Source organism: Nymphaea colorata, chromosome 1, assembly GCF_008831285.2.
Source record: "Nymphaea colorata isolate Beijing-Zhang1983 chromosome 1, ASM883128v2, whole genome shotgun sequence".
Classification (NCBI taxonomy): Eukaryota; Viridiplantae; Streptophyta; class Magnoliopsida; order Nymphaeales; family Nymphaeaceae; genus Nymphaea; species Nymphaea colorata.
This window is the reverse complement of record NC_045138.2, coordinates 41286079-41299583: the sequence shown is the minus strand read 5'-3', so window position 1 is coordinate 41299583 and position 13505 is coordinate 41286079. Positions and strand designations below refer to the sequence as shown.

Sequence of the window (13505 nt, the reverse complement as noted above, 5' to 3'; positions counted from 1 at the left end):
GAGGATCTCTCTCTCTCTCTCTCATTTTCATTAAAGATTTGCATGGAAGAAGACCTTCAGCATCTCAGGGCGATTAATAAATATTCCATGTGAGAATCAAGAAATTCTACATTGAACACAGGCTCAAGACAGGGTTCTGAAAGATCCGCAATTTTATGAGCCTTTTTCCTTTGAGCAATCGAGTTGAAGCATTATCCCTGGAAATGCCTTACCGGTTATGCCAAGTAATGCTCGAGTATGAAACTCTCGGCCTCCTCCAACCTGGAGCAAAGCGAGTAGAACGTCGGCCGCATAGTTCCATCACTCTTAACACAGATCAAGGAAATTAAGAACTTAACTGAGTAGACTGATGGATGACAGAGCTCCATTACTACTGTACAGTTATTAAGGTATCATACACTACATGTGGCTTCTGTCGCCGTGATGAACAAGCTGCTGCCACATCTTCTCAGTCCTTCACGAAATACCCTTCGGGATTAGTCAGGTTGATCGTTAAACGCCTTCTCCATTTCAGAAGAGTGCATGGGGCTTTAGACATTACACATGAAACACGTATTCGGCCCGGAACTGCAGGGAAACAATAACTTTCTTTACTTACAATAATAAAAATAGCTCAAAAATATTCTGTTCTCTCGAACTATATGGATTTAGGAAAGAAAGTGTTCTACGTGAGAACAACTGTCTGTGATGTTACCACCAAAACAAGGAATCAAATTTCTATTGAAGTCTCAGAAAGATGAAGGACGATGGTTAAACCGATGAGAATGTTTGTGATGATCGTCGCTGACATGATCAAAGTAGATACATACCCATCTGTTTCATATGATCGCTCCTACTCCTCAATATCCCCTTAAACGTGAAGTTGAAAAAAGCAAATAATTATGCGTTGAGCTAAAATTGCAAATACCCACCTTTCGTATGTAGCCCTTGAGATCTTCAGAATGCAACGCCGTATAATTATAAATGTGAGATTCGTTGTAAGCTTCAGAAACTTCACTGAAAGTCCAAGGCGTTTATGCCATGATTACTCCACAGAATTCCAGTATTTTTATGAACTTTTTTCTCCTATGAAGATCCAACTGTTATTGGTATTAGAATCCTTGATCTAAATCTGTACCTTCTTAAATTTAATATTTCCTCAAGAATCGATTTCCATATGTCGGTGGCAGGTACATCTAGAATTGACAAATTGGCGTAGCAACTGAGAAAATCCATTGATGCACATCAAACCATGTTTCATATTTTCTCTTAATTCTCATGTACCTCTCCTCTCCCAAGAAGATCGGGCGTTTTTGTTCTAAAACATATATGAAGGTCTACAGCAGTCCATTTCCTCCCATGCTAATTGCCATGCTTAAGTTTCATTTAAAGTAGGCTTGCCCATTATGAGAATTTTACACTGTTCCCCGTCTCCGCATGAGAAAGAAAATGTAAAGCTAACGCACAAGCGGGCTATATGTCATCATGGCATTACCCACAATGAAGAAGAAGACAAAAAAGCTAAAAGGAACTGAAATATACAGAAGAGACTCAGAAAGAAGGTGTCACAATAAATGTAACTATCTGATGATGGGCCAGGGTCCATGTGACAAGAAATCAATATGCCAGATGGTTACGATTATGATGTGCAAATATGCACGGTGAGGGGGTCGTTGCGAATTTGGATGAATCAAATTATCAAGTAACCTGAAACATCATCTTCCTGAGAGCAGGCAATATACCACATTACTCTCTTCCTTGGAAAACTGCCTCAATCTTTATGAACAATTATGCAAATCGAAGCAAAAATGCTTTCTATGTAAAACTGTCTAGCACAAACTCGAAATCAGGTGCTTTAATAGATAAGCCCCTTAAACTTTCTTGAGATGTAAAAATCATTTTCTAGCCACCAGCTGCTGAAAAAACATGCACCCAAATTCAGAAACCACAAGAATCCTGTACTGGAAAAGCAAACATCCCAAAACAGATAAACTGAGCCATCAAATACCCGAAGAAAGTTTGAAATCAGAGACAATAGATCAAATTACCTAATCCATATGTATCATTATACAGACGATTAATAAAAACTGCCAAAATTTGGAGATGGGTATGGCATAGACAACAACAGAAAGATGATAGAAGCAACAATCACGAAGTGTGCAAATGAACAGGGCGCATTGCTTAAGTCTTCTAATTAACCAAAACCAACAAATTAAAAATGAGAGGAAACAGTCCTAACCTTATTCAGCCAACATGGAAGGGGCCGATTTCTCCAACTCTTAGAGCGCTCGCGATCTCGGAAGCAACGGTGATGCAGGCCGCCACCCATCCTCTTAAGATAGTGAATACCGTCTTTCCGACGGAGAATGCGAAGGCACACATAATCATAATCGCCCGGAAGAAGGCAATCTGTGAGCTTATCAAATTCAGAATAGCAGATAAAACGAACAACGAAGATTAAGGAAGAGGATTTTTAATTGCCAACTTGCTCTTATTTTTCTTTCTGGAGGTTGGAAGAACAGAGCCAGAAAGCTGAAAAGAACAATCTCCCACTAAGGAATAAGAAAGGAATAACGACAATGAATAGGACAGTAGATGAAAAGAGAGAAGGGAGCTTTTAGATTCTGAAATGCGTCGGTCGACAGGAGAAAAGAGACAAAAAGCAGAAGGTGGTCGGCCTCCGGTGGGTTGTCAAGTGCCTCTTCTCTCTCTCTCTCTCAAGTTTCCTTCCTTAAGAGCTGGTGGTTGCCTGATACTCGTAGTTGGAAGGGGGACCGGGTACGTAACCGGAGAGTTAAAATTGGGATTCACTTTTGCTTGAAACCAGGGTATCTTGATCCCCTTTACAAGTCTCTCTCGCTCTCCCGCACACATATTTCACATTTTTGTATAGGAGGTGGTTGCTTTATACTTGTTGATACGTAATCAAAGAGTTAAGATTGTGATTCACTTTTGCTTCAAATCAGAGAATATTAATCCCACTTACAAGTATCTCTCTCACCAGTACTTGAAATTGGGGATTATTTTTTGATCGAAAACAGAACAGGAGAATACAAGGATACCACTGCCCACAGGCAAATACTCTCTCTCTCTCTCCCCCCCTCTAAAATTGTGAGCAATTTTGCTTGAAACCAGTAATAATTGATACCGCAAGCAAGCAAAAAAGTTTCGTAATAGACTTCAATCCGAGTCCTATACCCTGATGGTTGTCTGAAATCAAGCATAGCACGTATGTATCTGGAAATCGAGTAAATTTTCTTTCGTAAATTATAATTTTGGTAGAATATATATGATGTTCGACATCGTTTGCAAATGTTGACCCTCGATGAACCTCAGCGGCAGGAAGCTTTCTAGTTGTTTGTTTCTGCAATAAATAAATTGGATAAGCGTCCAAGTAGAACCAACTGGCTGTAAATCCGGTCAACCATTTCCCATTTCTTCGATATTATTGGACCCGTAAGTTTTAAATATTAGAAAATAGACTTCTGATAGCTCTTCACTACCTTTCACCTCGCTTCTTGATATGTATACTGCCCGCAGCCTTCTGTTGCCTTCGTTATTGTGCGAGTTAATGACCTCAGACTTTCACAATGCTTTCTACTTATTATATACACTTTTTCGCGCATGCTATTTTCATTACTCCCAGCGTCCTCTGTATAATTCCTGTCATTTAACTGGTTCTCTTTAGATCAACAATGAATCCGCTAGAATCTAAGAGCCGACTTGTACTGATGCCATCAATTAAGGTTCAGGGATTATGCGGCATAACTAGGCTTTACTAGGTGTAACTGTTGGCCAAGAAGAGACCTATCGTTAGTTCTAGATAAGAAGAGATTTCTAATGAGATACTGTATGCACTTTCTCACCTATAGGCAGAGATCATTGGAGGAAAACTAATCCACTCATTTTGTTATTATGAACAGTGCAGGAGACATGAAATTAACTGCCACAAAACTCAGGCACCGCATTCTATTGTAGTGATGAAAGATCTGCCAACTGAAGGAACTAAAAGCTAGTGTTTCCCGTATATGCTGGCACCTTCACACACATACAACTCTTCATGCACAATGTTCATATGCTCAGTTTGACTATCACCTGTTCATATAATTGTTTGTGCTGAAGTTGAGTTTGGTGCCCAACAACCCGAACATGCGACATGCTCTTCCAGAATTGCCTGGTAAGACAAGCATCACTATTAATGACGGTGTCCTAGAACAGTCCCCATAGCTTGACAACATCTCGCAGAAACAGCATGGCTGCCTCCTCTGTTGAGCTATGGTAAAGAACAGGAATGAATGAAAACGCAGTAATTAGAGAAGCGATTGATCACCACCAAGATCGAAGACAACCATCCACCTTTCTAAATTTAACAAAAATGGAGCATTATGAGTGACAGCATTCGTGTTATATCATGACATCCTGGGTACATGCATTCTGCTGACTTTGGCCTTGTATTGAGGATTTTTCTTGCCTTCTTGGAAGTTAGTCTCCCTTATAAGAAGAAAAACTCACTCGATATGCAAGGCCACTCGGTACGTACATTTATTAGAACAGATTTTAGGATCCCTAAATAAATAACAATTACAACTGATTTTACAATTTTCTTATTTATGTTAACCTTATATGAGCTTAAAGGCATTTTGGTTTTTTTCTTACCAACAATAAACAATGTTTTTTGTTCTTTCGAAGAACTGAAAAGAAAAGAAGAAATTTCTGATAGAAATAATGTCATGTACAGCTAATGAGCTAAGTCCACAGCTCCATGTGGCTTGCAGGAATTGGGCATGCCGGAATCGAAAGGTATTTGTTTTTCAAACCTAATACGATATCACATGTGCACCTAATGAACAAAGTAGGGCTGGGCATCGGCCCGGCTTGGCCCGACCCAAAAATAAAAATAATATATATATATATATATATATATAATGCAAAAAATTATGTAAAAAATATAATAAAATATAATTATAAGTCAGGCCCAGCCTGAGACCTTATCATATGGCTCGAGCCTAACCTGATCCAGGCCCAGGTACCAGAAAGCTCACGGGATACCCTAACACAGCTCAGAGCTACTTTGGTGCATAGGTGTGACACCCTCGCTATGTTTTAATTTGCACATCAATGTCTTCTTTTTTACAACATAAATAATTGATCCCTGCTTCGACCGTTGCACCAACCCCTTCGGAGATAGCGTATTGATCTTCGGTCTACCACATCTATCAACCCATTAATTTCTTGAATAAATATTGATTTCAGGTCTGTTATAAAATATGATCAGCTTTTATGTAACGAAGGCTTCCAAAGAATCCAAGTGGTAAGTTATGGACTTGCTCATAATAATGTATATGGGCAACTTCCAACCTGGGGAAGCTATCAAAGGGGCACCAACATTAGTAGGCTTGGTGCTTATGGGGCATTGACGTGAGTCTGGAATGGACACTAAATCTGGCTGGAACCAGGTCCATCCCCCTCGTAATAAAATTAATCAAGATGACAATCCTCACGAGCGTGTATGTTGAAGGTGGGTTGTACTACCAATATGCATATTTACTTCAATGCCTTAACATTACACATGCACGACGAACATTTTTAACTTTGTTGTTATCTTATGTCTGTCATTATCTTATACATTTATTGTTATCTCATGTATATTATCTTATACCCCTATCATTATCTCATACCTATGTTATTGTTTCATACCTATAGCGTCTAAGATAATGATAGAGGGGCATGAGATAAAGACAGACAATGAGAATGACAGAGCGATGAGATAATGATAGAAGTATGAGACAATGGTAGGGTATGAGAGATTGTGTCTCTCGTGGAGATGATGTCATTCCTTCATGCAACTCACGCCGGAATTAGACGTACAGCGACTTGTGGTGCTTTGCGAGAGGTGAGACCATCCTTCTCCCTCTCCCTTGTAGGGGTCTATGACTGCATGGGGACCTAAGTCATCTGTTTAACTGGAGATTTGTGCAGTTGGTATACATGCACATCAGCCTGCCAAGACACAACATGTATAGGCTGTGACAAATATATATTCTCTTTATTTGTTAAAAAAATCATGAAAAATCCAAACAAGCATAAGCTACCAAAATAATTGAAAATTATTAAAAATCAGTAAATTCATCCACTACAACAACTTTTATGTCTGATGCAACAAACAATAATGAAATCAACATCAAAATGCCTAAATACAAGATTTTATGTCTGAATTTCTCACCGACCAAGCTGTAGTGCAACGCCAAAACTTGAACTACAAATTGCGGTGGACACTTTCTCATGCACATTTGTTCAAGCATGTGTGCCAACAAGCAAGAGATAACATTAATGCTGGCTTAAAAGAGTTGAGAACTCGACTCATTTAAACTCGACAACATAAAACCAGTTTTTCGAATCACAAATACCAGTTACGATGAAAAGTTCTTCTCACCACGGCTGAGTTGGGCGGCTGTTTCCCTTTCCTTTTAATTTTTTTTTTTAAAGAAAATTTATTTAGAGTTCTTATCATTTAAATACTTTTAAAGAAAGAGCGGTTCTTTGAGAACATCGATAACAATTGCGGGTCCTTTTGTTGACCACCAAAATTTAAGAGTGAATTTGTTATTGGAACAAAACTTGAGCGTGGATTTGTAATTTTATTCTTCTGTTTTACTGCTCAGTGTCCACCCTTTCGCCCTTTTGTTCGACCTCTGTCTCTCTTCCGTCGACCACCCACACCGAGTCAAGCCACGACCACCACCGTCCAGCCGCCGGCGTCCGGCCACTATCTGTCTTCCTTGCTGCTTCCAGGGATCCTCCGGACTTCCAGTACGTATGCCTCTTTGTCTCTCTCTCTCTCCCCCAACCCCAACCATCTCCTTTCTCTCACTCAGAGCCCTCTGCCGGTTTTCGGACGGACCCAACGCGGCAACGCCTTCCGCCTCCCGCCAGTATACCTCAGCCTTTTGCTCTCATTTGCCGTTTCAACCACCCCCCCCTCTCTCTTTCTTGTCACATTCGTTCAATTTCTGAACTTCTACCCGATCTTGTTTGCATTTTGCTTCTTTTTTGTTCTCCTTCTGGCGTGTGTAATAGCCTTGATTGGATTACAATATAAATCGATGCAAACCAGTGAGGCTGAAATTATTTTTTTGAACTTTATGTAATCTGTTCTTTGTTAGGTGAATTATTGTGGTAACAATTATCAATTTTACCCGTTGAACCCCCTGGTTTTCATCGTTGTACGGTATATTTCGTGCTTATTGATGTGCAGCTTTGTGATTAAGTGGAAAGTTTTAGGTCTTCTGCTCATTTAATTTACGACACTAAAACGAATATTCAGTGTATTTTTCAAGCTTCTTCAATTTTGTCAAAGATGGAAATGCTAAAATATCTATTGCTCGTTGCTAATATTTTGTGGCGGTATATGAGTTGGTTGATGAATATAGTAAAGCAACCTTGATCAAAATCTGATAGAATCATAGTTGAATTACTTAAGCGAGTTGAGTTAAACGAGTTGACTAGTTAAAGAGTTATTAAAAACAAAAATGAGAGAATCCATAAGTGTGTCGAGCTTGAGCTCAATGCTGTATAGTCGAATCTTGCATCGAGCTAGATCCTGTTATAGGGAGCTTGACTTGAATTCAAGCTGAGCTCGAGCTTGAGTTTTTTCAGTCTAGTCGAACTCAAGCTAGCTCGATGCAGCCCTCGTTTTAGCTTCTTATTGCTTGGCTCTAGAGACTTCTTTCTTGCAGATGGGAGTGCTACTCTTCCTGAAGGGCCTAAGAAATATCCCATTCCTATTGCCTTGCCTGATAAGCCATCAATTGTAGATAGGTCTAAATTTCATAGGTCTATTTTGAAAGGGGCATAGCATAGTTGGTTGGGTTAGGGTCGCACTGATGATGCGTCTTCAATTTGATTTTCGTAGGTGTTACTCTTATGCACTACAAATGGTAGTTGCATGACAGTTGAGTTGAACAGTGTACTACAGAGTCGCGAACTACCTAGGTGTCAAGGCAGTCCTGAACCCAAAAGCGGGCAAGAGGGGGATGGCCTCGCCTTTCGCGAAATGGCATGGGTCCATTTCCATTGTGCCTGGCTTCCTGATCCCTATTGCAAGCGAACCACCTCTATCAAATAACATCAAATCCATGAGAGACAAAATCTCTTTTAGGAGGTACCGATTCTAGGAGCAATCCTTTGGTAACAAGTATCTTACTTTTTTAGAGGGTTGTCATCTTGATGGTAGTAGGTCAATTTCTAGACGGTTGGTCTTTCGGCTAGCCAAATACAGTTTGCTCTAAGGCTAGAAGCATAGTTCATGTATTCCGACAAACTTGTTGTTGATGTCTATGATCCGTGTGGCATCATGTTAATGAATAGTTGCCGATAGAATTGCAAAGACATGCTTCTGATAAACCAACATCTGTAATTAAAAAAAAAAACACTCTCATATTGATCGCAAAGACGAGGATAAGTCTTTGTTCATACCCTTTCTCATGTATTCTTCTCTTTGTTAAGGCTGAACGTTGTTCTGCTTTCCCTATTGACTTTGATAGTCTCGCATCTGCTAAAGAGAATATCTAAAACCTAATTCTCTGAACAAGGCATTCTTGGTTCCTCAATTACAAGATTCTCATCTGCTCCAGAATGCAACTGATAGGTATTCCAACTCAGCCATGCGAACAACTCTTATTCTAAGCAGGACTAAACCCACGTGGCTCTTTCATGTTCTGCCTTCGGAGTATTAATCTTATGGATAGAAACACACATAGAAAGTTCATTGAAGGTCCTTTGGAAGGGTATGAAATGAAAAAGGTATGGAGAGAGAGAAAGAATGACGATCCTTGCGGATGAGAAAATGGAGGAGACAGGTGTAGTTTTCTAGCGAGAGATAGATATGGAGAGAGAGTGGGAGATTACTAGACAGGGAAACAGGGAGGGTTTTCGACTTGTGCTACTTCACTTCCCTTCCTTTTTTTTTCTTTTGACGAAAAAATTACATTGAACTCCTGAGTAACACCGATATAACAACAAGGTGCTGACGTTTTTATACATTTCATTTTACTGCCTGAGTCCCAAAATGTTTAACAAGAAGCCACTTTTGAACTATAAAGCATAAAAAAGTGTTAAACTTTTGATGAAATCATGGTCTTACCCCTTAAGTACTTTTTTATCGGTGTTGTAAATGATGTCTTGGATTTAAAATTAACTTAAAATATTTTAGGTTGTCAGTAAAAATTTAAAAGTAACATTCACATTAGCAAAATTTAAAAAGAAAAAGTGAGGCTCGTTATTGAGATTATGGCCATAAGGTGGGTTCCAAAAAGTAAAGTTCCCCTTCTCTGGATCTGTGACAGTACTTTCTATTCAAAGTCCATGATGTCCAACTGAGAAGTACTTCAACATATTGCTATCGTCTTCAATCAACCAAGAGAGAGAGAGACTCCTATCTGAGGAGTGAGGACGATTACAGGTAGTCCCTTGCATCATCTTCACTACTGTGATTTTGGTAGCTAAGGATTTTGTGCTATCCTTTTTCCTAGGTTCTTTGGAGTTTCATGTTTGTCCAAGCACAAGGAATCCATACTCATTTTGATGGTTACAGAACATTTAATTAGAGTTCTCTCTCTACGAAGTTGGGTTAAATTCGTTTATTTGCGTTGCCTCCGTTTCCCATTTCACAAGTTTTAACCTACTTTGTGTTAAGGTTCTACGTTATAAGACAAATATGGTTTTAGGGTTTATGAGTTCCAGCATATATTATCATCTTTGGTAGCTGTTCTACCACTCTATGTGAAGTTGCCTTTAATGTTACATGTTAGGAAGGAAGAGAATCTTCCAGTGGTTTCTTTTTCTGATGTTTTTAGACTTTTGGTGCAGGTGATCATTGTTGAAACCTGGAATTTGTCAATGGCACTATCGAACTTCATCCTCACAGTGGCTGGTGTAAGTGCCGTCATTCTCCTCCTTAGGAGCGATGTGAAACAATCGGCTTCCATATTCAGGCGTAACGTTCGGCACATTCGGCAGTGGTTGGAGGAAGAATCTTCTGCCGCTTCCAAGTAATTGGATTTCTTTCTCTTGCAATGATTTCCTTGTGATTCTAAATATCTCACCTTTTTCTGTTAATTCATTGGGTCTCTCTGCTGGGAACTTGAAACTTAAAGGAAGGTGAATCATATTAGATTGATTAATCTGTTTATGGTAAAGGTCGTTTATTACTTTCTGCCAATCACATAACAATTAACAATGGTGTTGGTGTAAGAAAGTTGTGATTCCAGGTCAAATTTAGGTTCTTTCCCACTTCTGCAAAGTTAATTGAATCTGTGTAGCCTGATTGTATTTGACTTGATACCTTACTTTTGCTTCTCTGAGATGGGTTCAACGCCAAAGAGGTGTAACTTAGGAAGGGATACTTGTCTGCAGAAAGAGCTACTGAAAATGGGAAGAAATATCTAAAGCTTATTCTGAATGAAAGCCATCCTTCAGGGGCCACTGGAGGGCCTCTTGTTGAGTATAGCGGCATGTGGTGGTTTAGGACCTTGCATATGCATCTTTACTGTTGGTCTTTCTTAGTCTGTTGTGCTAGCTGAGGGGGTGTTAGAGATCCAAGGAGTTCTACACAGAAAAGGATTCCTTGCATGGGCAATGTTATGCATATGCTTGGTGTGTTAAGCAATGATGGCAAATTGGTGTGAAATGTCTACGAATATGATTGTATTATATTTTTTAAATGCCTTTTGTCACCTTTTCATTTAATGACTTGCAATACATCGTTTTTATGTTCCTAACTGGCTTTGAAGCTTCAGTGATAAGCAGTTTGTCTTCTGGATTTAATGATAATGAATTTGAGAAAGGTTCAACTGACACTAGTGATCTTGAATTGCATTTCTCAGGGCAGCTGAAAAAGTGAAGCCTAAAGAACTGGAAAGGTCAATACCTGAAAAAGACGTCCCCAAGGAAAAGCATAAGGATTGAAAAGTATTGTACGGAATATAGAGTTCAAATAAATCTTTCAAATCTTTTTGGCCTTGTACCTGGCAATTGGCAAGTAGTCTGTTTATAATCTATGGGAAAGGTGATACTTTATTGAACACTGCTCACCTGTGTTTTTTGCTTATACCTATTTATGGATGTGCTTCTTTACCCGTAGGAAGCAGGAAATAGGACATGTAGATTGGTTGAAATTCAATGCTGCCATAACCAACAAGGAAAAAAAGGCACGGAGTAACAACAAGACATTGATGTTTTAACCTGGTAGTCCTTTTTTTTTTATCGGTACCAATATAAGCATCTTGCATTTATTTACTGCAGTGCCTTTCTGTTCCTTTTTTACATTAGCATTTCAATTATCATTCACCAGCGTTCACCAGGGAAATAGCTAAAATGGTTCTTAGATTTTGTTCCTCTCATCATTTTCCGGTCTGTACAGTCGAGTATTTGAGGAAAGGAATTCACTTAACGTTGTTGGTCATATATGCTTCCATCTTATCTTATTGAGTCCATGTGTATGTGCTTGTGCATTATTATCCAGTCAAGCTAGATCAAGAATATTGAAGTCGGCCAGTTTGTGTCTGCAGTCGTTCTTATAGCATTGTTGGCCAAATCTTGATATCAACTATGTTTGTTCCCGCGTGGAGTAGCTCGACTTTTGAGCACTGTCTCGGTATTTTGGCGGGCTCCAAGTTCCTCTCAAAGAAAAAAAAAGGAAGAAAGAGGGGACAGCAACAACGACAACAATAACAACTTGGTTGACTATTGTAGTGCATAGCAACTCTAGTATTATGATTCTAAATCAACTGTTGTGTCAGTAGTATTTATCCATACTCCACGCGAGAGAGAGAGAGAGACTGAGAGAGAGAGAGAGTTATGGTCCTGATGGTAGTCCTTTTTTCATATTTAGTAGGTACTTTTCCTTTCTTTCCCTGTTCGGCCGTGGGTCCTAAGTTATGATTTGTTCATGTGACTTTGTCGGTTTCTTAGAGGCTATGCCAATCCTTTGCACGGTTAAGTCCTTGACCAGGAGAAACTTCACGTGTCATAAGAAGAAGAGTCGTGACTCGTGATCGTTTAGGGCCCCATTATTGCATCTATGCGACAATTATGAATGCAGCACATGGTCTGCTCACATAAGAAGACAACTTTTGTTGGATTGAACAGCAGGAGCTGGGGAAACCAGGCGGTGGGTGTTCAAGCTCCGATTGTTGATGGTGGGCCAAGCTCACTTGAAGCTTGGAGCCAGACCGAACTCAAACTGGCTTATTCATACTATCTGAAGTTGAACAAACATATTTTCTGCTCTAAGTAGACTGAAATAAGGTCGTGGTTGTCCATCTTTAAGAAAAAAGTTGCACGTAAGGATTTGATGTTTGAACCATTTTTGTCCATATCTGTAATGGAATCGACTTGCTTTACAAAATGATGCAGAGAATCGGGGTGAATTGGCTTGTTTTCTGTTTTTCATATGTGAAAAGCAAAAACGTGTATCTAAATTAAAAAAAATCAATGAAGTGAGAAGTAGCAAAATTTATATTGGCCAATCGTGGATCAAGGACATCAAAGCCATCAAACCAGTGTTATCAAGGTTGGGCTGAATCGGCAGCAACCGATCCGTTACACTCCCGATTCAAGGGCAACATGTTTCTTTGGTTTTTTTTTTTTTGATGCTTTTAGTCTTTTATTCATTTTTGTATTTCTTTTTGCCTTTGATATTTTAATTAGGTAACAGGAGTAATATTTATCGATTGAAAATGACATTTTTAATCTTTTATTCATTTTTTGTATTTCTTTTGCCTTTAATATTTTAATTAGATGACAGGCGTAATATTTACCGATTGAAAAATAATTTTGATGAGGATCTTCGGCGAATTGCTACAATTGGTTCGAAATGTCACTGGATTCAAGGACTGATTTTAACAATCTCGAATCCAACTATTTTGCTTTGTAATATATTCATTATAAAAGTTGACATGACTACTTATAGTCCCTAAAGAGATTGATGCAACTAATGGAGTGAGGTTGGTAGACAGTTTGTATCTATCTGTTTTGAATTCGCATGACATTAATTCTCTGTGCTGCAAAAACAAATCTAGTAAGGTTGGTAGGTAGTTTTTATCTGTTTTGAATTCTCAGAGCATTAATTCTATGTACTGCAAAAGAGATCAGCAAGTTAAAGCACAATGGAGGCAGCTTCTCAATGCATCAAAAGAAGGTCCCCTACCTTTGGTGGGTCAAGGGTTCGGTAAAGGCTTCGGCCGGGTTTTCCCACTCACTCGGACATGACTTGGCTTATTACTTTCATAACAGAACCACAGATGGAATTGTTAGTCTGCAGGATCCCAGGCTGGGACTTAATTGTGTAAATTCCCAATTGCTTGTGCCCGAGCAGATAGATGGCTACCGGGCCCGATGACCATCGGAAAACTAGTGTTAGCTACATGGCTTTCTAAGCTTAAAAATTTACAGTCAGCAGCACAAGAGGACACTGCTATCGCTTTTACTTTTGTGACAGAAAGGCTTCATAGCTATCATCGTCTTTT

The 13505-nt window shown here is 39.2% G+C and overlaps 2 protein-coding genes across 5 annotated transcripts; one reads left to right on the top strand and one right to left on the bottom strand.

Annotated features, from left to right (window-relative positions):
- Positions 1-38: 38 nt before the first annotated feature.
- Positions 39-2834, bottom strand: LOC116263174 (uncharacterized). Of its 2 annotated transcripts, none has more exons than XM_031642799.2 (2): positions 2219-2834; positions 39-567 (listed from the first exon to the last, which is right to left on the bottom strand). In XM_031642799.2, exon 1 carries the CDS (start codon positions 2365-2367, stop codon positions 2224-2226), a length of 144 nt encoding a protein of 47 aa, XP_031498659.1. In that variant the 5' UTR covers positions 2368-2834; the 3' UTR covers positions 39-567; positions 2219-2223. The 2 variants fall into 2 exon arrangements, with proteins under 2 accessions (XP_031498659.1, XP_049935657.1); XM_050079700.1 differs by lacking the exon at positions 39-567 and adding an exon at positions 1409-1895.
- A 3797-nt stretch (positions 2835-6631) lies between these two features.
- On the top strand, positions 6632-11060 carry LOC116266530 (uncharacterized). 3 transcript variants are annotated; one of them, XM_031647765.2, is made up of 3 exons: positions 6632-6789; positions 9847-10028; positions 10863-11060. In XM_031647765.2, the coding sequence occupies exons 2-3, from the start codon at positions 9877-9879 to the stop codon at positions 10942-10944; spliced, it is 234 nt and encodes a 77-aa protein (XP_031503625.1). In that variant the 5' UTR covers positions 6632-6789; positions 9847-9876; the 3' UTR covers positions 10945-11060. The 3 variants fall into 3 exon arrangements, with proteins under 3 accessions (XP_031503625.1, XP_031503634.1, XP_031503640.1); XM_031647774.2 differs by having other exon boundaries at positions 6644-6793; XM_031647780.2 differs by lacking the exon at positions 6632-6789 and adding an exon at positions 9317-9439.
- Positions 11061-13505: the final 2445 nt, after the last annotated feature.

What these genes read in the sequence shown, in the direction of transcription:
- LOC116263174 (XM_031642799.2), bottom strand. Translation starts at nt 2,367, where the DNA reads ATGATTATGTGTGCCTTCGCATTCTCCGTCGGAAAGACGGTATTCACT.
- LOC116266530 (XM_031647765.2), top strand. Translation starts at nt 9,877, where the DNA reads ATGGCACTATCGAACTTCATCCTCACAGTGGCTGGTGTAAGTGCCGTC. An exon ending in GAATCTTCTGCCGCTTCCAA is followed by an intron (nt 10,029 to 10,862) that starts GTAATTGGATTT and finishes TGCATTTCTCAG; the next exon opens with GGCAGCTGAAAAAGTGAAGC.